The 24902-nt window shown below is 50.3% G+C and overlaps 1 protein-coding gene across 1 annotated transcript in view; it reads right to left on the bottom strand.

Annotated features, from left to right (window-relative positions):
- NIBAN2 (niban apoptosis regulator 2) overlaps positions 1 to 24902 on the bottom strand; it is a 77892-nt gene that overhangs the window by 3083 nt on the left and 49907 nt on the right. Inside the window, exons 9-13 of the mRNA XM_075324224.1 lie at positions 19497 to 19659; positions 17081 to 17268; positions 16647 to 16802; positions 4459 to 4575; positions 2885 to 2992 (exon numbers count right to left, since the gene is read on the bottom strand). Of these exons, the coding sequence (XP_075180339.1) occupies positions 2885 to 2992; positions 4459 to 4575; positions 16647 to 16802; positions 17081 to 17268; positions 19497 to 19659 (732 nt within the window). The remainder of the gene's footprint in view (positions 1 to 2884; positions 2993 to 4458; positions 4576 to 16646; positions 16803 to 17080; positions 17269 to 19496; positions 19660 to 24902) is intronic.

Genomic DNA, 24902 nt, shown 5'->3' on the forward strand with positions numbered 1-24902 from the left:
GGGTTAACTCTGGTAGCACAAACTGTCTGATTCTCCAAGACACCACCACGAAGAGTCGAGAGGTCTCCATACATATTAGATCTCAGATTTCGGACGACCAATTGATGTGTATGGTGCTGTCTTGACTCTCAAAGAACGGATTATGTCTGGAGGAGAGACTTATCGGGCCACTGTCTCTCTCCCCATTGAAAACACGATCACTTGGCCAAACCGAGCTGAGCTCTTGTCTACATAGGGGGCAGGAGAGAGAGCGGTCTGCCGAAAATACATTTTAGAAAACCTATCCATATACAATATTGGTCATTAGGACAGGGGTCCCCAGTTTTCGGCTTGGAAGCCACATGTGGCTCGCAGGCCTGTGATTTGTCACTCACAGTCGTCTTCCAGCTTGGTGCTTAAGCACTAGGGCTAACAAACAGTAAGAGGAGCAGGTCTCCAGAAGAAGTAGCCCCACGTAGAAGAGCAGCCCGGAATGGAGGTAAGATAGAAACCCCTGGATTTTGGTATCCTGCCTCGGTGTGATTCCTATGCAAAAGCTTTGGCCTTCATTATACTGGTAATGGGGTTTCTGGCTGTCACTACTGTAAAGGGACAGCACCTGGAGGTGGCTCGTGATCCCCTCACAGAGCTGGGAGGTGGCTCGAAGACCCGCTCAGAGCTGGAGGTGGCTCGAGGACCCTCTCTCAGAGCTGGAGGTGGCTCGAGGACCCTCTCTCAGAGCTGGAGGTGGCTCGAGGACCCTCTCTCAGAGCTGGAGGTGGCTCGAGGACCCTCTCTCAGAGCTGGAGGTGGCTCGAGGACCCTCTCTCAGAGCTGGAGGTGGCTCGAGGACCCTCTCTCAGAGCTGGAGGTGGCTCGAGGACCCTCTCAGAGCTGGAGGTGGCTCGAGGACCCTCTCAGAGCTGGAGGTGGCTCGAGGACCCTCTCTCAGAGCTGGAGGTGGCTCGAAGACCCTCTCTCAGAGCTGGAGGTGGCTCGAGGACCCTCTCTCAGAGCTGGAGGTGGCTCAAGGACCCTCTCTCAGAGCTGGCTCGAGGACCCTCTCTCAGAGCTGGAGGTGGCTCAAGGACCCTCTCACAGAGCTGGAGGTGGCTCGAGGACCCTCTCACAGAGCTGGAGGTGGCTCGAGGACCCTCTCTCAGAGCTGGAGGTGGCTCGAGGACCCTCTCTCAGAGCTGGAGGTGGCTCGAGGACCCTCTCTCAGAGCTGGAGGTGGCTCGAGGACCCTCTCTCAGAGCTGGAGGTGGCTCGAGGACCCTCTCAGAGCTGGAGGTGGCTCGAGGACCCTCTCTCAGAGCTGGAGGTGGCTCGAAGACCCTCTCTCAGAGCTGGAGGTGGCTCGAGGACCCTCTCTCAGAGCTGGAGGTGGCTCGAGGACCCTCTCAGAGCTGGAGGTGGCTCGAGGACCCTCTCTCAGAGCTGGAGGTGGCTCGAAGACCCTCTCTCAGAGCTGGAGGTGGCTCGAGGACCCTCTCTCAGAGCTGGAGGTGGCTCAAGGACCCTCTCTCAGAGCTGGAGGTGGCTCAAGAACCCTCTCTCAGAGCTGGCTCGAGGACCCTCTCTCAGAGCTGGAGGTGGCTCAAGGACCCTCTCTCAGAGCTGGAGGTGGCTCAAGGACCCTCTCTCAGAGCTGGAGGTGGCTCAAGGACCCTCTCACAGAGCTGGAGGTGGCTCGAGGACCCTCTCACAGAGCTGGAGGTGGCTCTCAAGGTCAGAAAGGATGGGGACTTCTGCATTAGGAGAGGAGGACTAGGTACAGGTATGTGAACAGGGCAGACAATGTGCCTCAATATGCAGCAGACGCGGTTGATGAGGGATTTACACAGTGTAAAGCCGTCATATCGAAATACAACAGATTTATCAATGTTTTTCGGATGACTTTTGCAAAGAAAGCGGAAGTCTGTGGTTAACTATCCCCTCGGCTGTGTTATGTGTCACACGAGACTTTATCACTACTGACAACGGTTTCCTGTACACGTTCGGATACCAGTCCTTTTGTTCCCTTCATCCCCTTATTTCCTCTCTGCACCCCACACATTCAGATACCAGTCCTGTTTCATTCTTCCCAATATTTCCACCCCTCACCCCACACGTTTGGAAACCAGTCCTCTTGCTTCCTTCATCCCCTTATTTCCTCCCTTCACTCCTCACATTCGGACACCAGTTCTCCCGCTTCCTTCATCCCCTTTTTTAGCTCCCTTCACCCCACACACTTTTGGATACCAGTCCTCTCGCTTCCTTCATCCCCTTTTTTTTACCTCCCTTCACCCCACACACGTTCGGATGCCAGTCCTCTCGCTTCCTTCATCCCCATACTTCCTCCCTTCACCCCACACACATTCGGATACCAGTCCTCTCGCTTCCTTCATCCCTTTATTTCCTCCCTTCGCCTCCACATTCGGATGCCAGTCCTCTTGCTTCCTTGATCCCCTTATTTTCCTCCCTTCACTCCTCACATTCGGACACCAGTTCTCCCGCTTCCTTCATCCCCTTTTTTCCCTCCCTTCACCCCACACACGTTCGGATACCAGTCCTCCCGCTTCCTTCATCCCCTTTTTTAGCTCCCTTACCCCACACACTTTTGGATACCAGTCCTCTCGCTTCCTTCATCCCCATACTTCCTCCCTTCACCCCACACACATTCGGATACCAGTCCTCTCGCTTCCTTCATCCCCTTATTTCCTCCCTTCACCCCACACATTCGGACTCCAGTCCTCTCGCTTCCTTCATCCCCATACTTCCTCCCTTCACCCCACACACGTTCAGATACCAGTCCTCTCGCTTCCTTCATCCCCATACTTCCTCCCTTCGCTCCACACACATTCGGATACCAGTCCTCTCGCTTCCTTCATCCCTTTATTTCCTCCCTTCGCCTCATACTCACAGATTTGCAGGTTGGAGCCAACTTCTTCAGTAGAAATGGGATGATGATCTGGAGTAACGCCTCTTGGAAGAACCTCTTGCGGACAGTGCTACTGTCGTAATCGTATTTCTGTAAAACACATTAGTCATTAATGTTCTCATGCCATGAATTCAATCTTCCATGACTATTTAGCGTTTTGGGTTTTTCCCCCCCCGTGTGGTCATATGGTATTAATAAAGCACTTGGTAACGTCAGTATGACCATCCAGCCGCTTAGGAGATTCTGTTCTCACACATCAGCTATGGACACTTGTGCAGATACGTGTGAAATGTTGTACATTGCAGAGGTGATCACGTGTGGCCCTATACGATCGTCCGCATTGCAGAGAGGTGCGCCCTACAGTACATGTGAAATTTGCAAAGTCTCATCTGCAAAACACATGAACACTGACCGACAGACTCAAGAATGCAGATATACTTCACTAAGGAGAAAGTATTGAATCACCGCTAGAAACATCTCCTAAGGAAACAAAGAATCAGACATGTTGAAGTGTGACATGCCCAACCCTTCGTTCCCCACATAGCTGCCTTTAGGGAACAACAGAGCTGCCCAATATACATTACACTGCTATTATCTGTATGCTTAGCTGACGCTAATATAATGTGCGTGAGAAGCTTTAACCCTGTGCCACTCCAGTTAAATAATATTTGCCCCTTAAAGAGGGCCAGTCACACCCAAAAAATTTTCAGTGACTTTATTAAAAAAAATCCTTGAGCTCCCCCGATTCTGACACACTTTTCAGTTTTCTGCTGCGTCGTTCCATTGCGGAGATATTCACTTTTGTTGCTGTTGGAGCGCAGTATGTGAAATCTCTGCTTGTAGTGCAACTGGGCAATTCTTCAGTCTTCTCAGGGGGCGTGCGCTTTCACCCCTCCCTCTCAAACGCTGCCAATCACAGCATCTGAGAGGTAGGGGTAAACGTATAACCCCAGAGAGGACTCTGAAGAATCACCCAGTTGGACTGGAAGCAGAGATTTCACATACTGAAAGCAACAAATGTGAATATCTCTGCAGTGGAGCGACGTAGAACAAAATGGAAAAGAGCGACAGAATCAAACAGTAGGTCTTCACCCATATGAGGGATTAGATAGGAGATGAAGTCAGATACACATTGGCACATGTACTGGACTCAATCAGATTACTAATCGCATGACCTAACTTCTTATAATAAAGGTGGGGGGGGGAGAAGATGTATAGACGTAACTCGGGTGGGATGAAGTAAATTAAACGGAGTAAGCATTATACATGCAAAAATATCTTAACCTATGACTAAAAACGATTGCTCACAGTGCCTTTATTAGAGCAATGATGATCATGCCTACTGACGTACGCCCACACATCTTAGATATCTCTCAGACAATGTCAAATGTTCCCTTCCCTGTAATTATTCTATTTGGGGTGACATTGGGTACAGAAATTCATAGAACCTTCAAGGGGCTCTCCATGAATACATTTTTGGCCCCTGATGCTTGCCATCCCCGGCCTTTGTTGATTCTGATCATATAAAAGCTGTATGGCAGGAGGTGTCCTCTTACCTTCAGGACTCGTTCCAGTATGCGCTGGATGTCTCTGCACAGGTTCTCGGTTCCTTCAGACTTGGCCAGCTCCTGATGGATCAGCTGCTCGAAGGTGAAAACTGCATTGTCCGTTTGCTACAAAGAAAAGATACTATGTTATCTGTCATCCACCATAGAATGTCAGGAGAAGACAACCGGAACTGGCTGCAATGCAACATAGGGTTAAATTGGCCCTTTATTTACACTTAGATAAATGACACCATTATAAAAAGAGACCACTAGGTGGAGCCACTGTGTCACTGTGATTCTAAACTACAGCATCAACCTTTAACCCCTCAAAGGGGTTTTCCAAGGTATATGAATTTTTTGCTAACTGCATGGAAAGCTCCCCAAAAAAACACAGTATGGTAGTTCCCTATCCGTCTCCACTTACTCCTCTTCCCTGCAGCGATCACATGCCATATCCTCCCCGGCCTCTCTGGTGATGCTGAAGTGTACGGCACAAGAGCAGCAATCGTCATGTGATCACTGCAGGAGACTGGCCGCTACACATTAGCGTGCGTGTGTGTGTGATATATTATAATATATTATATATATTTATATATTTATGTATATATATATATATATATATATATATATATATATATATATATATATATATAAAATGTGTGTGTGTAGTATATATTATTGTCACAAACCACCGGGGGGGTCACTCAGAAATCCCCCGCGCTGGATACCAGTACGTCACAATCGGGGGGGTAACAAGTGGGGGTCACCCCTCCTTTATACCTCCCGACCGACAGACAGAGCACGTGACGCGCTCTCTAGCGCCCTTCTTATAGTCAGGCCAATTATGGAATTGCCCGACAATAAGCAAGGAGGCCGCTATACTACTTATGCCGATTATTGAAGGGTCCCCGGTGAGAGTAAGGTATATATTCCCCCGACCTCCGCGGGCGGAATATATAAAATCTCCCCGGATCTCACTGGCCTCCCCACAATAATCCTTGGCACAATTCGCTGCCACCAACCGATTTACGGTAACTATTAGCCGAACACACAGACGTGGGATTCAAGATCGAGATAACAGAACAGCCCAAGATTAATTATATAATTTAATCAGCCTAAAGCACACTAGAAACTACAATATATACAATAGGGAATCTACAGAATATACATATGTCAGAGTACAGTTACAATCAAAGCATGGGTTACAAACAGGCATACACAGTTCCAGCAGTTACCTTGTTGCGTCTGGCCACAGGGGGGCGCTGTACCCAGGTTTCTAGGATCCTTCCCACAGATGTTTCCTACACGTGCCCCCAGCGAAAGAACGCTGGAAAATGGCCGAAGTAGGGTTATCAACCTGGGCAGATCCAGGTCCCCTCCTACCTTCGTGACCTCAGAGGGAGCACTGCTCCACCCCTGGCTGGAGTTATGGACAAAATCCACAACATGAAATATGGCCATAACTTTGCCTGGGAGCGTCGTAGGCGGACGCCAATGCTCTCATTGTGACAGTTATGAATTTAGCTACAGAACGAGGGGACTCATGACCTGTCTGCCAGTTCCCCATTGGCTGATATCACGCCTGGGGCATTTCCCAATGTCCTGCTCCCATAAAAAGGGTGTGCCGGCATCGTCCGCATGCAGAGACACCATTTTTATGGTTGCCATATTTATCGGAAATATGGCTTGCGAGATATGAACCATTTTTTACTGGAGTCGTTCTGTCTGGCTATTTCCATAGCCTTGCTAATGAGATACAACTCTTGTTACAGGGTGACGGCAGGGAGTCATCCTGTGTCCATTGTTCCCACACCACCTCATTTCCATATCACAGGACATGGCCATGGAGGTGTAAGTGGAACACTGAGAACAAGAAGGGAGGGGGCACTGCCAGGGAGTGATGAGGGATTATGACTGGAGTCATAATTCATCTTCATATCCCGGGATTTGCCTCACACCTCCCCCCTTTTGAGGGCGCTAGGGGGCAGCACACTCCGGTGTTCCCCCGTGCGCCCGTCCGCGACCTCTCCTTGTCGGGACAGCCCGTCTGCGTTACCGTGGTCACGGCCCCTTTTGTGGCGAATGGTGAAGTTGTATTGCTGGAGCGCAAGGCTCCATCGCAACAATCGCCCATTCGTCCCAGAGACGGTGTGCAACCAGCTGAGGGGGTTGTGGTCCGTCTCCACGATGAAGTGGCGCCCGTATAGATAGGGTTGCAGACGCTGCAGGGCCCACACTATGGCCAGGCACTCCTTCTCCATCGTGGAATAGGCAACTTCCCTTGGTAACAGCTTCCTGCTCAGGTACAAGACTGGGTGCTCTTGGCTCGCAGAGTCCACCTGGCTGAGCACCGCACCGAGGCCGAAGTCACTGGCGTCGGTCTGTACTACAAACGGCCGTGTGAAGTCGGCTGCCTGTAGCACGGGCGGGCTGGACAGGGCGTCCTTTAGGGCCCGGAAGGCTGTCTCGCAGTCCATTGTCCAATCGACTGCAGAGGGCAGCTTCTTCTTGGTGAGGTCCGTCAAGGGCTTTGCCAGGCTACTATAGCATGGAACAAACCTCCTATAGTACCCAGCGGTCCCCAAGAAGGACATCACCTGCTTCTTGGTCCTGGGGGTGGGCCAGGATGCGATGGCTTCCACTTTCTCAGGCTCGGGCTTCAGTGTTCTCCCACCTACCCGGTGACCGAGGTACTGGACCTCGCTCATGGCCAGCTGACACTTTCCCGGCTTGATGGTCAAACCTGCCCGGTGGATCCGCCTGAGCACCTGTGCTAGATGCTCTAGGTGGTCCTCCCAGGTGGGACTGAAGACGGCAATGTCATCCAGGTACGCGGCCGCGTACCCTTCAAGTCCCTTGAGCAGGGTGTTGACCATCCGCTGGAAAGTGGCAGGGGCATTCCTCATCCCGAATGGCATCACCGTGGACTCGTACAGTCCAAATGGGGTAATAAAGGCAGAGCGTTCCCTGGCCTTGCGAGTCAGGGGGATCTGCCAATATCCCCGGCTCAGATCCATGATGGTCAGGTACTGAGCCCCGGCCAACTGATCGAGCAGGTCATCGATGCGTGGCATTGGGTACGCATCGGCGACCGTGACCGCATTGAGCCCCCTGTAGTCCACGCAGAACCGCGTGGTTCGGTCCTTCTTAGGGACGAGGACTACAGGCGAGGCCCAAGCGCTGTTGGATGCCTGGATCACCCCCAGCTTCAGCATCTCGTCAATCTCCTGGCGCATGTGTTGCTGCACCTCCAGGGAGACCCGATATGCTGAACGCCGGATCGGGGGATGATCCCCAGTGTCCACGTGATGGACAGCCAAGTCAGTCCTTCCGGGCTGGTTGGTAAACAACCCCCGGAAGGGGAGGAGGGTGGCCCACAGCTGGGACCGTTGGTCTTCCAAGAGCTGGTGGCCAACCTCCACATCCTCAATGGATCCGCCTGCCCTAACCTGGGCTAGCATATCCAAGAGGGTTTCCGCTTCTCCCTCCTCGGGCAGGTTGCACACGGGGAGCGCACATGCCTCCCGCTCATGATGTGCCTTCATCATGTTCACATGGAAGGGCTTCCGCCTTCCACGGGCAGGGTCCAGGGTGACCAGGTACGTCACAGGGTTGAGCTGCTGGTACACGAGGTATGGGCCTTCCCAGGCTGCCTGAAGCTTGTCCTGTGGTACGGGGACCAGTACCCACACCTTTTGACCCACTTGGTAGGTCCTCTCACAAGCGTTCTGGTCGTACCAACGCTTCTGATCGGCCTGGGCTTGAGCCATATTGTCGTGTACCAGTTGCGTCAAGGCCTGCATTTTGTCCCGGAAGCGCATGACATACTCGATAACCGACACTCCAGGGGTGGCCAAATCCCCTTCCCAAGCCTCTTTCACCAGAGCCAGGGGGCCCCGCACACGTCGCCCGTACAGGAGCTCAAACGGTGAGAATCCTGTTGAGGCCTGTGGAACCTCCCGGTAAGCAAATAACAGGTGTGGGAGATACCGCTCCCAGTCACGCCCATGGGAGTCGACCAACATCTTAAGCATCTGCTTTAAGGTGCCATTGAACCGCTCGCACAGGCCATTAGTCTGTGGATGGTACGGGCTGGCCACCAGATGTCGCACCTGGACTTGCTTACAGAGGGCCTCCATCAGCTGGGACATGAATTGGGTCCCCCGGTCAGTGAGCATTTCCTGGGGAAAACCCACTCGGGAGAAAATCTCCAGCAATGCGGTGGCCACCTTGTCAGCCCGAATGGACGACAAGGCCACTGCTTCTGGGTACCGGGTGGCATAGTCCACTACCGTCAGTATGAAGCGTTTCCCGGAGCTGCTGGGGATGGCCAGCGGGCCGACCAGATCCACAGCCACCCTCCTGAAAGGCTCATCGATGATTGGCAGAGATACCAGTGGGGCTTTGGGGCGTGGCCCCGCCTTCCCCACTCTCTGACAGGTTTCACACGAACGGCAGTAGGCAGCCACATCGGCCCCCATTTTTGGCCAGTAGAAATGCTGGTTTAACCTGGCCTTGGTCTTAGCGATCCCTAGGTGTCCGGCCATCGGAATCTCATGTGCGATCCGCAACAACTCCGTCCGGAACGGATAGGGTACCACCAACTGTCGGTCCCTGGGCCACGCCTCCGGTGAACCCTGCTGGACCGTGGCCCGGTACAGCCGTCCTTGGTCCCAGACCACTCGCTCCGGGTCCGAGTCCGAGGGAGGCTGGGCCGCCTGCTCCTTAAGAGCTTTCAGGCTGTCGTCAGCTTCTAACGCTGCCTGAAACCCCTGACTAGATGTGGCCAGAATCGACGAGACTGTCACATCTTCGGTCAGTACCCCGGGACCTGTGTCCTGGCCTCCATCTGACTCGGCTGCCACTTGGTCAGAAGGGGAAGAGCTATCGGACCTCCGGGAGGCCCCTTGGCTTCCAGCACTCCCACTGCGGGTGACAGCGGCCACAGCCGCTGCGACCGTGGGTCGTGCCTGCTCCTCCTCCGTTCCTGACCAAGTCGCCGGTTCAGGCAGACCTACCTGGCTTCCTGACACCCCGGTTGTGGGGGAACCATGCACCGAGATCTTACCTGGGAGCACTTCCGCTCCTGGACCGGCCCCAATCTCACCTGCCTGTTCCCCTCCTGCAGCAACAGAACCCCGCTGTGAAATCTCTGGGGACCCCACATTTGCTGTGGTAGCCCCCACCCCACACACTGGTCCTCCCCCTGCAGCACCCTGCTCTCTGCTTATCCCTGCAGAGGGCAACAGATCCCAGCTCACAGGCTGGTTACTTGTAGAGGCATTGTCACACCTTTCTCTGACCCCCTCCCCTGTCACAGCTGCAGCTGTGTGTGTGTCTATGGTGTCTATGCAAGCAGAAATATCAGAGTTCACTCCCTCCTCCCTTACATCATTCATAGATAACACATTAACATTGTCCGGAGGCATGTCAGTACTGGCTGAAGGTTCAGCCCTTGGTTGGGGCCCAAACTGGGAGGTTATCTGCCCCAAATCTGTCCCAAGTAGCACGTTTGCGGGGATCCGATCAGTTACCCCCACCTCCCTCACCCCTCGCCCTGCGCCCCAGTCCACATAAATGTCAGCAACAGGCAGCGCCGGGTCAATGCCTCCAATCCCGGAGTCAGCGAGGGTTTTCCCAGGGATCAAGTCTTGGGGGGACACCATCTCAGGCCGCACCAGAGTCACCTCCGAGGCGCTGTCTCGCAGTCCTATGGTCACAGACCGGCCGACGGTGACAGGTTGGAAGCTGTCCAGGGACCTACCACCACCCCCACCCACACAATACACCTTGGGCGGCCCTTGGGACGGGGACGGAGCCGGGGCCTTGGGACGCTGAGGGCACATGGCCTTGAAGTGTCCAGGTAGGTTGCACTGGTGGCACCGTCTTGGTTCCGCCACGGGCCTGGAGAGGGGAGTTGAGGGGGACACCCCCTGCAGTCTAGGGGCAGGTGGGGCAGTCGCCGAATTCATCTTACCCCCTCTCCAGGTGCTGCTGGTGGCCGCTCTCCTGGCCTCAGGGGCCCGGTTGTTGGTGTAGTCATCGGCAAGGGCAGCTGTAGCCGTGGACCCCTTTGGCTTCTGGTCTCGGATGAACTGGCGGAGATCCTCAGGGCAGTTCCACAAGAGTTGCTCCGTGATGAACAAGTCCAGGATCTCCGGTCCGGTGGAAAGCTGCAGGCCTTGGGTCCAGTGGTCGGCAGCTCGGGCAAGTGCCCGCCGGTGGTCAGCCCAGGAGTCCTTTGGTCCCTTCTGTAGGCTCCGGAACTTCTTGCGGTAGGACTCTGGAGTGAGGTTGTACTGTTGGATCAGGGCCCGCTTGATGGTGTCGTAGCCCTGATCTGCCTCAGCAGGCAAGTCCCCAAGGACATCCAGGGCCTTACCCCTTAAACGGGGGGTCAGGTATTTGGCCCACTGGTCCTTGTCCAGATGGTGCTGCAAGCAAGTCCGTTCAAAAGCAGTCAAGAAAGAGTCCAAGTCTCCATCCTTCTCCAGCACTGGGAAGTCCTCAACACGGACCTTTGGAAGTTTGGTGTCTCGAAGGTCACGTGTGGCTGATGAGGCCTGGAGCTGAGCTAGCTGCAGCTGGTAGTCACGGTCTGCCTGTCGCTCTCGCTCTCGCTCTTCACGCGCTGCCTGCCGCTCTCGCTCCGCAGCCTCACGCTCTGCGTGCCGCTCCGCAGCCTCAGCGTCACGCGCTGCCTGCCGCTCTGCCCTGCGCTCTGCCAGGAGTTCCTTGTAGCCCTTCTGGTCTCCAGCCTGGAGAAGGGCCATAGCCATTTGAAGAAGGCTATCCGAGCCTCCCAGGCTCGGTGGAATGGCACGTGGTGATCTGCGGCACGCTGCAGAGCTAGGCGATTCACTGTCCCTTTCAGAGCGGAGGGCTGGCATCTGGCTCGTTGAGGAACCTTGGGTGAGCTCCTCCTCATCTTGTCCAGCAGTGCCAGGTTGTGCAATGTCCTCGGCAGAACGGTTTTCTGGCGTCGAGCTCCTGGAGGACTCGTGGGCAACCTCCTCATTGCTGTCCACAGCACCGTCCTCCCTCTCTTCGGCTCCTGCCTTAGCATTGGCCAGTTGCATAGCTCTGCTCCTGGTGCCATCAGCCATTCTTGCAGACTTTTGGTCACTGACACAGAACTGACACCTGATGCCTCCACACACCTTACAGTATCTGCACTCTGACACTCTAGTGTTGAGCTAGTCTGAAGACCCCAGCAGCCACAGCTGCTGCAGGCAGTCTTTAGTGTCTGGGAGTATGGGTCTCACACTCACACACACTATTATCTCGATCCCACCGCTATGCCACCAATATGTCACAAACCACCGGGGGGGTCACTCAGAAATCCCCCGCGCTGGCTACCAGTACGTCACAATCGGGGGGGTAACAAGTGGGGGTCACCCCTCCTTTATACCTCCCGACCGACAGACAGAGCACGTGACGCGCTCTCTAGCGCCCCTCTTATAGTCAGGCCAATTATGGAATTGCCCGACAATAAGCAAGGAGGCCGCTATACTACTTATGCCGATTATTGAAGGGTCCCCGGTGAGAGTAAGGTATATATTCCCCCGACCTCCGCAGGCGGAATATATAAAATCTCCCCGGATCTCACTGGCCTCCCCACAATAATCCTTGGCACAATTCGCTGCCACCAACCGATTTACGGTAACTATTAGCCGAACACACAGACGTGGGATTCAAGATCGAGATAACAGAACAGCCCAAGATTAATTATATAATTTAATCAGCCTAAAGCACACTAGAAACTACAATATATACAATAGGGAATCTACAGAATATACATATGTCAGAGTACAGTTACAATCAAAGCATGGGTTACAAACAGGCATACCCAGTTCCAGCAGTTACCTTGTTGCGTCTGGCCACAGGGGGGCGCTGTACCCAGGTTTCTAGGATCCTTCCCACAGATGTTTCCTACACGTGCCCCCAGCGAAAGAACGCTGGAAAATGGCCGAAGTAGGGTTATCAACCTGGGCAGATCCAGGTCCCCTCCTACCTTCGTGACCTCAGAGGGAGCACTGCTCCACCCCTGGCTGGAGTTATGGACAAAATCCACAACATGAAATATGGCCATAACTTTGCCTGGGAGCGTCGTAGGCGGACGCCAATGCTCTCATTGTGACAGTTATGAATTTAGCTACAGAACGAGGGGACTCATGACCTGTCTGCCAGTTCCCCATTGGCTGATATCACGCCTGGGGCATTTCCCAATGTCCTGCTCCCATAAAAAGGGTGTGCCAGCATCGTCCGCATGCAGAGACACCATTTTTATGGTTGCCATATTTATCGGAAATATGGCTTGCGAGATATGAACCATTTTTTACTGGAGTCGTTCTGTCTGGCTATTTCCATAGCCTTGCTAATGAGATACAACTCTTGTTACAGGGTGACGGCAGGGAGTCATCCTGTGTCCATTGTTCCCACACCACCTCATTTCCATATCACAGGACATGGCCATGGAGGTGTAAGTGGAACACTGAGAACAAGAAGGGAGGGGGCACTGCCAGGGAGTGATGAGGGATTATGACTGGAGTCATAATTCATCTTCATATCCCGGGATTTGCCTCACAATTATGTATACACACATATATATATACAGTGCCTACAAGTAGTCTTCAACCCCCTGCAGATTTAGCAGGTTTGATAAGATGCAAATAAGTTAGAGCCTGCAAACTTCAAACAAGAGCAGGATTTATTAACAGATGCATAAATCTTACAAACCAACAAGTTATGTTGCTCAGTTAAATTTTAATACATTTACAACATAAAAGTGTGGGTCAATTATTATTCAACCCCTAGGTTTAATATTTTGTGGAATAACCCTTGTTTGCAATTACAGCTAATAATCGTCTTTTATAAGACCTGATCAGGCCGGCACAGGTCTCTGGAGTTATCTTGGCCCACTCCTCCATGCAGATCTTCTCCAAGTTATCTAGGTTCTTTGGGTGTCTCATGTGGACTTTAATCTTGAGCTCCTTCCACAAGTTTTCAATTGGGTTAAGGTCAGGAGACTGACTAGGCCACTGCAACACCTTGATTTTTTCCCTCTTGAACCAGGCCTTGGTTTTCTTGGCTGTGTGCTTTGGGTCGTTGTCTTGTTGGAAGATGAAATGACGACCCATCTTAAGATCCTTGATGGAGGAGCGGAGGTTCTTGGCCAAAATCTCCAGGTAGGCTGTGCTATCCATCTTCCCATGGATGCGGACCAGATGGCCAGGCCCCTTGGCTGAGAAACAGCCCCACAGCATGATGCTGCCACCACCATGCTTGACTGTAGGGATGGTATTCTTGGGGTCGTATGCAGTGCCATCCAGTCTCCAAACGTCACGTGTGTGGTTGGCACCAAAGATCTCGATCTTGGTCTCATCAGACCAGAGAACCTTGAACCAGTCTGTCTCAGAGTCCTCCAAGTGATCATGAGCAAACTGTAGACGAGCCTTGACATGACGCTTTGAAAGTAAAAGGTACCTTGCGGGCTCGTCTGGAACGGAGACCATTGCGGTGGAGTACGTTACTTATGGTATTGACTGAAACCAATGTCCCCACTGCCATGAGATCTTCCCGGAGCTCCTTCCTTGTTGTCCTTGGGTTAGCCTTGACTCTTCGGACAAACCTGGCCTCGGCACGGCTGGAAACTTTCAAAGGCTGTCCAGGCCGTGGAAGGCTAACAGTAGTTCCATAAGCCTTCCACTTCCGGATGATGCTCCCAACAAACAGAATTCTTGTGGTTTGAGGGGTTGAATAATAAATGACCCTCTGAATAAACTTTTCACAATTTAAAAAAAAAAATAAAAAAATAAATAACATTCTTTTTTGCTGCATTTCACACTTCCAGGCTGATCTACAGTCCAAATGTCACAATACCAAGTTAATTCCGAATGTGTAAACCTGCTAAATCTGCAGGGGGTTGAATACTACTTGTAAGCACTGTATGTATATATATATATGTATATATATATGTGTACTGTGTAATGGCCGTGTCTGACCGTACAGGGACATGGTCTAATACCACATCTCCTGGGCAGGGATGACACAACTGAAAGAATACAAACATTACAGCACAGGATCACAAATTATTCTTTCTTTGAGGTAAATAATTTTTTGAAAACAGGCAGTGAAATGTTTTACCTCACAGAAAGAATCATCTGATACCATTCTGTAAGGTCTGTGACGTAAAACATTTCCCTGCCTGTTTTTAAAAAAAGCTTTATCTTCAAGAAATAATTATTTGCTATCCTGTGCTGGAATGTCTGTATACTCTCCTGCATCCTCCCCTGCCCAGGAGATGTGGTATGATCAGACCATGTCCCTGTACAGTCAGACACGGCCATTACACAGCATATACCAGGGGCACATATATAAAATCTCAGCAAAGTGACGCTTTGTTTTAAACACATCCAATGGTGTAACTTATTATTCCAAGATTTATTGATTAAAATTAACTTGGCTTATGTCAAAATCACTTTAGCCGATTTAAAAAAAAAAAAAAAAGGAATGCATAATCAGAAAATGATCTATTCTTTAAAATAAGGTTTTTGTGTTACATGTACTCTGTTTGCTAAAACATTTCTGGTCGTATTTATCAGATCAATCTGTACTGAATCCTTTTCTCTGTCCTTCCATGAAGAGTTTTCAGCAGTTTCCTTATTGTCAGAGGCAGGATTATAGTAACAAGTAATACCTGTATAAACAGCTGATAAAGGCTCAACCAAGCACAATAGGCAATGTATCAGCTCACCTCCTCCCCCTCTCTTCACAATGACCTTTGCACACGCTCATTAGATGCTTTGATACAAAAGATAGGGACAGAGTCTGCTAATGTATATGTGGATTTTCTGAAATAGGTAGTTTTAGTCTAACAAGCCCCAGTGGCTGATGGGTTGAGAAAACGTAACCCTTAGATGCTAAGGTTGCTATTGACTGCGGCATCTAAGGGTGTAAACGTTATGGATCGGAATTAGTAATTGCTATTGTCCTACCTAATTGTAACAGTCACTTGATGCCTGGTGAGTACAGATTACAAATTCAGTGCAAACCAAACAGTCCCCATATGTGTCTTAAGTACAGAGGTTGTAGTCAAACAAGTGGCTAAATCAGAGAATTGTGTGTGCATAACACAAATGTTTACTGTTACTATACTAAGCATAGAAACAGAGGTGCCCCCTGAAGAAGCAAGAGCGAAACGTCGTGGTGAAGGACGATTGGCTGGGTGGTCTGCATACTGGTAACTAGATAATTTATATAGCTCTGCATCAGTCTTTTGATATATGTATCTTAAGTGATATGTCCTTATTTGTCTGGTGATATACATTTTATACTTGCACCTATATGGTAGAATCTTCCCCATATCAAACAGTCCCCATTTGTAAGAGATGTGTCGTAAGTGTACAAGCTGTAGTCAAGAATGTGGTTAAAACACAGAATGTGTGCAAAATGGAACTGTATACTGTTACTATAATATCCATAGAAATAAAGATGCCCCCTGAAGAAGCAAGGGCGAAACATCGGGGTGAAGGATGATTGGCTGGGTAGTCTGCACACTGAAAACTAGATAATTTATATAGATCTCTATTGGTCTATTGATACATGTATCTTAGGTGATACTTCCTTTGGGGATATAAAGCTTATACTTGCACCTATATGGGTAGAACTTTCCCAATACCAAACAGTCCCCATATGTAAGAGATATGTTATAAGTGCAGAAGTTGTAGTCAAACAAGTGGTTAAATCACAGAATTGTGTGTACATAATGGAAATGTATACTGATTCCATACTATGCATAGAAATCGAGGTGCCCCCTGAAGAAGCAAGGGCGAAATTTCGGAGTGAAGGAGGATTGGTTGGATGGTCTGCACACTGATGAATAGATAATTTATACAGCTCTCCATCAGTCTATTGATACATGTATGAAGCACCAGACTCATTTGGTGATATACGGTTTATACTTGCACCTATATCGTAGAATTTTCCCCATACCAAACAGTCCCCATATGTAAGAAACACATAAGTGCAGACGTTGTGGTCAAACAAGTGGTTAAGTCATGGAATTGTGTGTGCATAATGGAAATGCATACGGTTAATATACTATGCAAAGAAATAGAGATATCCTCTGAAGCAGCAAGGGCGAAACACTCATTAGGGTGAAGAAAGTCTAACTTTCAAGCCAAGCGTTTACTCACCTCTCTCATGAGAATTTGTGCCCTTTGCTTAAATACAGACGGACTTCCGACATCAAACCTCTGCTGCAGGCCTTCTAGGTTCAGATGATCCATCTTCTCGTAGCACTGCTGCATCTTAACGGGATGATAGGCAAGCTGCGATATTTTCTCCATATGCTGGTGAAAATACACAATGAAAAGGTTTTTTGTTTTTAGCTTCTCCATAGAATTTTAAAAGCACCGACTGTCCTCTCTCACAGATATCGGGAAATCTGTACTCACTGAATACAAGATTTTACCCATGAATTAGGGTGAAAGAGACAGATTTTTCAGCTAAAATATATTACAAAGTTTGTTATTTTCATGTGTATTATTGATTTACGGAATAAAAGTTAAAACGAGGGCTACACTTTACAAATAAGAGCCTCAGCCTGGCACCAGCTTTCTTCTCTTACCTCACCCAGCTTGTCCCGTCCTCCCTCATTCACCAGGTTCTTGTTCATTTCTGTGGCCTCCGTGAAGACCAGTTCTCGTACTTCAGAGAAGCCCTGACTTGTTGGCACCATCAGAGCCTCCAGAATAGACGGGATGTGGGACTGGACGTGGTTTCGCACGCACAGCTCCGCCTTGGGCAGCACGGCCGCTGTTAGATAGAACATCTTATTCAGGATTTAGCATGAATTGAGTGATCATTTTTCTTTATAGGCCACGTATAAGGGATATCATTAGCATGTATGGCATTCTTGTGGGGTACCACAGCCATTGTATGAGGCACATGTCCATCAGCATCTATTGTCTATCAGACCTATGGTAAGGGGCGGAACAATCGGTCGCAGGGATTGCGACCAGGCCCGGTGGTGCAGGGGCCCGCCAACCCCAGCTTCAGCTGGATGTGTGTCTGAGGCCGCATATCCAACTGAAATGCATTGCGCTGCAGAGACCTGTCGGGTCTCTGAACTGCGATACATGCTGCTGGTCAAACAGAAGCCGGTAGCTTTTAGCGGCATCCCCGTTACTGAGGCGGCGCATGACAATGACGTCATGCATTGCCACAACACTGACACCGATAAAAGCTGCTGGCCACTGCAGGCTGGCTATAGAGGAGTATGCCGTACCACATGGGAGCTAGGGAGGCGAGTACAGTATATACCAGGAGGGGGACAGAAGAGGAACATACATACCAGGATGGGGGAAACATACATACATTCCAGGATGGGGGAAACATACATACATTCCAGGATGGGGGAAACATACATACATTCCAGGATGGGGGAAACATACATACATTCCAGGATGGGGGAAACATACATACATTCCAGGATGGGGGAAACATACATACATTCCAGGATGGGGGAAACATACATACATTCCAGGATGGGGGAAACATACATACATTCCAGGATGGGGGAAACATACATACATTCCAGGATGGGGGAAACATACATACATTCCAGGATGGGGGAAACATACATACATTCCAGGATGGGGGAAACATACATACATTCCAGGATGGGGGAAACATACATACATTCCAGGATGGGGGAAACATACATACATTCCAGGATGGGGGAAACATACATACATTCCAGGATGGGGGAAACATACATACATTCCAGGATGGGGGAAACATACATACATTCCAGGATGGGGGAAACATACATACATTCCAGGATGGGGGAAACATACATACATTCCAGGATGGGGGAAACATACATACATTCCAGGATGGGGGAAACATACATACATTCCAGGATGGGGGAAACATACATACATTCCAGGATGGGGGAAACATACATACATTCCAGGATGGGGGAAACATACACACATTCCAGGATGGGGGAAACATACACACATTCCAGGATGGGGGAAACATACACACCAGGATGGGGGAAACATACACACCAGGATGGGGGAAACATACACACCAGGATGGGGGAAACATACACACCAGGATGGGGGAAACATACACACCAGGATGGGGGAAACATACACACCAGGATGGGGGAAACATACATACCAGGATGGGGGAAACATACACACCAGGATGGGGGAAACATACACACCAGGATGGGGGAAACATACACACCAGGATGGGGGAAACATACACACCAGGATGGGGGAAACATACACACCAGGATGGGGGAAACATACATACCAGGATGGGGAAACATACATACCAGGATCAGGGATCTTGCTTACCAGGATGCGTGGCATATAAACCAGGATGGGGAACTTACAAAGCAGGATGAGGGCATATTTCCCAGGAAAGGAGCCCAGTATGGGGGACATTAGCACGGGATGGAGGAGGGCAACTTGTATGTCTTTATAGGATTTAGAACACTAAATGTTTACATACATATACATACATACATACATACATGAGACCATCATGCGGGAATGGGGGGACCCAGGTCCATATTTTCCACCAGACAATAGGATAAAGAGTTGCACACCAGTCACAATGTATAGGGGAATAATGAAAAGCAGATCTACTACGGGAATGCTAGACTGAAAAATACAATGGACTATCTGAACAAAGTGAAAAACATGAAAATGGTATATGCATAACTGCTATGAATAATAGGAATGAGAGATGTTTAGCCATTGTATTGATCAATGCAAAGGAGCCCCACAACCAAACGCCAAGTTAATCTCTATTTTTGGGGTCCCTAACCTATGTGTAACCTCACCTGCAGTTAAAAACTTGCTCTGTATGGGAAGCAAAGGACCGAGCTATATATGTGAAATAAGACACATGGCTATGGGTTTGGCAGGGTTCTCAGACAGAAAATGCATACTAATTAAAGAATGTACGTCTAATTAAAGAATGTACGGGGATTTATGCATCAAAATTACGGGCTCCCCCTGTACCTCGAATCTTGTTGGACACGTGCTCCTTGCAGGCGATGATCTGGTCCATGTCAGTCCGGATCTGACTCTCCATCTCTGCTCTCCTGTCACCACATCGCTTCTCCAGTCCCTCATAAAACACCCGTGCCTGTTCATGGACCATCCGGTACACCGTATCAGAAATCTGGAAAAAAAACAAAAAAAAAAAAATGTGTTTAAGGAGCGTATCTGCGTCTTATCCCTGCCCAGCCCTGTTTTCATAATCTTGCATGCTCAGTAAGCAGACGAGGGTGGAGCGCAGCCAGAGAAATGTGGAGTCCGCTTATCTCAGGGGAAACAATAAAGATTGTATAGGAAAACCTAATACAGATTTCCGTGGAAGAAACGGAGCAGACTGACAGCAGCCATAGTGACCAAAAGCCCCCAAAACAGGTTAGATGGCGGTCGGACGTCCCACACAGCCACTAGTGCGGGTCTGGATAAAAATCTTTGAGTCCATCATCGCCCCAATCCTCCTGTACAGCAGTGAAGTCTGGGGTGCTCATAGATATCCCGAATGGTCAAGTTGGGATTCTGGCCCGAAAGAAATATTCCACGCTACAGTATGTAAGCCTCTTCTTCAGGACATCGGACCGAGCCGGGCATAATCCCTCTACACCAGCCATCCACCGGAGCCCCTCCAACAGTGCCTGCAGGTCCGAGCCGGATAGATTCCCTCTACACCAGCTATCCTCAAGAGCATCGGAGCCCCTCCAACAGTGCCTGCAGGACCGATCCGGGCAGATTCCCTCCACCAGCTATCCTCAAGAGTATCGGAGCACTTCCAACAGTGCCTGCAGGACCGATCCGGGCAGATTCCCTCCACCAGCCGTCCTCAGGAGCATCGGAGCCCCTCCAACAGTGCCTGCAGGATCGAGCTGGGCAGATTCCCTCTACACCAGCTGTCCTCAGGAGTATCAGAGCACTTCCAACAGTGCCTGCAGGACCAAGATGGGCAGATTTCCTCCACTAGCCATCCTCAAGAGCATCGAAGCACGGTCAACAGTGCCTGCAGGACCAAGATGAGCAGATTCCCTCCACCAGCCATCCTCAAGAGCATTGAAGCAGTTCCAACAGTGCCTAAAGGACCAAGCCAGACAGATTCCCTCTACACTAGCTGGCCTGAGGAGCATCGGATTCCCTACAACAGTGGCTGTAGGACCGAGAACGGGCAGATTCCCTCTACACCAGCCATCCTCAAGAGCATTGGATTCCCTCCAACAGTGCCTGTAAGACCAAGCTGGGCAGATTTCCTCCACCAACTATCCTCAAGAGCATCGGAGGCCCTCCAACAGTGCCTGTAGGTCCGAGCTAAACAGATTCCCTCTACATCAGGAGCATTGGAGCACCTCCAACAGTGCCTAAAGGACCAAGTTGGACAGATTCCCTCTACACCAGCCGTCCTCAGGAGCATCGGAGCCCGTCCAACAGTGCCTGCAGGTGCGAACCGGGAAGATTTCCTCTATCTACACCAGCCGTCCTCCCGCACGTTGAAAACCCACAGTGGCCAATTTTTACAGTGACATCAGCATACCAACATTTTGACAGAAGTGAAAATTTCTTAAGAAACAGATGTTTAACATGTTAACATCACCCGTCAATGACTGAATAAGGTGACGAAAAGGACAACTGGTTGTTACCTTGTGTAATAAGTAAGCGAGGTCAATATGGCCGAACTTCCTTTTTTAGATAGAAAAAAAGAACAACAAATGTGAATATCAGTAACTTCTGATCCACTAATAAACGTCCATTTAACATTTTCTGTAAATGATCAATTCTATTATGTGTACGGCCAATGTAAAGGCTCATATACAGCTGGTGTTTGGGGCATGAGTCCGCGCCCCGGTCCTCCCCCCATATTACGCATTGTATCTGGAGCGCCGGGCTCTCGTGTCTGTAAAGTGTTTCCTCTGCACTTATCTTGCTGAGCACGTCGCCTACAGATAATAACTGGCAAATACTTCCGCGCTATCAGAGCAGAGGGACAGCTCAGGAAATCAAGGGACGGCCTCGCAGCCGAGTAATAAATGGCAGATGCTACGTTACGTGCGCGGTATTCAGATTGTCCCCTTATGGAGATAGGAGAAGACTGTTGGTGTTTTTAAGATTCTATGGAGCTTGAGGCGGAGACAGACATTCTGTTCAGTTCTCCATAGAACTTTATGGGCACCAGCTGTCATCATGAATTTAAAAGGGGTGGTCTGGAGCCGGTGGTGCACATACTGCCGGAACGATCCAGCACGTACCGACCGGATTCGTCGCCGTAAGTAATCAGAAGAAAGTAAAGCTAACCGCACCTCTCCCTCATAGGGAAAGTCTGATAAAACTTCTGAACGCAACCAGCAAAATTGTAATTGAATACAAATACGACGTAATGGAATTTTGGGCTTTGGTTTACAAGGGTAGCCACAACAGCAGATCTTTTATATTATAGACCCTAGACGTACCAGCAGACCCCACTGAATATAATGGGAAAAATAGAGCAGTGATGGTGCCTCAAACACAAATGTGAACTGAGCCCTCTCTCTATATATAAACTGGGGTTTAATGGAGGACATAGCCTTCAGCACTAGGTTAGTAAAGTATATTTTAGGATTAGTGACCTTTGGTGAAATGACGTTATACTCCCCGTATCTTAATGTTTGCCTGCAGTTTCCTCCAATTGACTTTCAGAGGAGAAATCTATTGTACACTGAAAACTAAAACAAAAGGCCAAATACTCTGTGTGAGCAGCTCCTGTAGAGCCAGAGTACGTGTGCAGACAGTATATTTCTCGGTGTCCCCCCATAGAGTGGAGACAATTTTCAGTATTTGTGACTTTTGTATACATGACAGACTGACGGCGGACTAACGGAGGTCAACGGCACCGATCAAACTGCCCGTAGACTATCGAAGATCAACAGCACCGATCAGACTTCCCGTAGATTATCGAAGGTCAACAGCACCGATCAGACTGCCAGTAGACTATCGAAGGTCAACAGCACCGATCAGACTGCCCGTAGACTATCGAAGGTCAACGGCACCGATCAAACTGCCCGTAGACTATCGAAGATTAACAGCACCGATCAGACTGCCCGTAGACTATCGAAGGTCAACAGCACCAATCAGACTGCCCGTAGACTATTGAAGGCCAACGGCACCGATCAGACTGCCCGTAGATTATCGAAGGTCAACAGCACCGATCAGACTGCCCGTAGACTATCGAAGGCCAACAGCACCCTTCAATCTGCCCGTAGACTATCGATGGCCAACAGCACCGATCAGACTGCCCGTAGACTATCGAAGGCCAACAGCACCCTTCAATCTGCCCGTAGACTATCGATGGCCAACAGCACCGTTCAGACTGCCCGTAGACTATCGAAGGTCAACAGCACCGATCAGTCTGCCCGTAGACTATCGAAGGCCAACAGCACCAATCAGACTGCCCGCAGACTATCGAAGGCCAACAGCACCAATCAGACTGCCCGCAGACTATCGAAGGCCAACAGCACCCTTCAATCTGCCCGTAAACTATCAAAGGCCAACAGCACCGATCAGACTGCCCGTAGACTATCGAAGGCCAACAGCACCCTTCAATCTGCCCGTAGACTATCGATGGCCAACAGCACCGTTCAGACTGCCCGTAGACTATCGAAGGCCAACGGCACCGATCAGACTGCCCGTAGACTATCGAAGGTCAACAGCACCAATCAGACTGCCCGCAGACTATCGAAGGCCAACAGCACCAATCAGACTGCCCGCAGACTATCGAAGGCCAACAGCACCCTTCAATCTGCCCGTAAACTATCAAAGGCCAACAGCACCGATCAGACTGCCTTTAGACTATCGAAGCTCAACAGCACCTTTCAATCTGCCCATAGACTATCGAAGGTCAACAGCACCATTTAGACTGTCCGTAAACTATCGAAGGTCAATGACTCGCCCACCCCAGGGCCTTAGGTGACTCTGTGTTGGGCCGGACTAGTCCGGGGTAGTCAGCGGTGGCGGGGCCCGACTCCGTGACCCTGGCTGAGTCAATTAATGTGGCTGATGGGGAAGATGATGATGGGAGTTTTAGTTTATTGAAATTCGTGACGCCACCTGTGGAATTGTGCGGCTATGGATCCGCAGCTGCTGGAAGGGACCTCCGGGGCTGATGTTGTGGCAGCTGAGGTGTTTCTTGCTCCCCACAGGTGGAGCGGTTACCCTGGGGCAACCTTTAGAAAAAAAGTCTATGGGGGCTGTTTACTGATGAGATGCGAGACAAAGCAGACGACACAGGACTTGCAGTCAAGATGTTTACTCACTGTTAGTTTCAACACTGCAGCTGACCGGTTACCCGCGGTATGCCAGGATCCGCAGTCATGGGCCTCCGCCGATCCCGAATAGTTCAAGGGTCAGTACCGGTGCACCCCTCAATGTGTCCTTTCTGGCTGTCTCGCTAGCGCCGAACTGCACTAGGCTGTCCTGCTCCTCCGCCACCGAGCCTGTCCAAAGGGTGGCTGACCTAGGTCTTTTATTGCTCCCCCTTGCAGGTGATCTGTGGCAGGTTCTGGTCTCGGGCGCCTGAAGCGATCTCCTGGGCCATCGGTTTTGCTAAAAGTAATGTCTTCCTTCTTTCAGCCTAGGGACCGTCCCTGAGTTGCAGCCAGATTCCTCCACCCGGTATTTCTAGTGAAACAGGTCCATGGGGCATTCGCACTTCCATGGCACCCTGGAATCCCTTCTATCGGTGTCACCTGGGCCTAGCAAGACCCCAGGATCTTCACCCAGAAACCTCCTTCTGTCTTGGTCTTTCTGTCCGCTGTCACTCTCCTGACAGTCCACCTCACACTCCTCGACTCCCTCTCTCACACTGTCTCACTGACTGACTTTCAACTTGAACTGGTTCCTCTAACCACTCCCCCGACTCCTCCCACACTCCCCTTCACTAGGCTCCACCCCCCTCAGGCCAGTGAATGGGACTTAAGGCCCCATAACCAGGTATACTGGTCGCTACTCTCAGCATTAATGGTGTGCCTGCCTTAAACCCTGACCCGGTGTGTGTCCTAACAATTTGTGTGTGCAGGTTTTGTCTGTGAACCGGTAGATGACCCCCTTCTTACTCAGGATGGGATACCACACCTCTGGCTGAGGTGCAGTACCTCTGTGGCGACGGGAGCCTCAGGGACGCCACATCAACAGCACCGTTCAGACTGCCCGTAGACTATCGAAGGTCAACAGCAACATTCAGAATGACCAGAGTCTAACGAAGGTTCATGCCACCGTTCAGATTGCTAATGGACTAATGAAGGTCAACAGCACCGTTCAGACTGCCCATAGACTATAGAAGGTCAACAGCAACATTCAGAATGACCAGAGACTAACGAAGGTCCATGCCACCGTTCAGATTGCTAATGGACTAATGAA

This window comes from Anomaloglossus baeobatrachus, chromosome 9 (genome assembly GCF_048569485.1).
Source record: "Anomaloglossus baeobatrachus isolate aAnoBae1 chromosome 9, aAnoBae1.hap1, whole genome shotgun sequence".
In the NCBI taxonomy this organism is placed as follows: Eukaryota; Metazoa; Chordata; class Amphibia; order Anura; family Aromobatidae; genus Anomaloglossus; species Anomaloglossus baeobatrachus.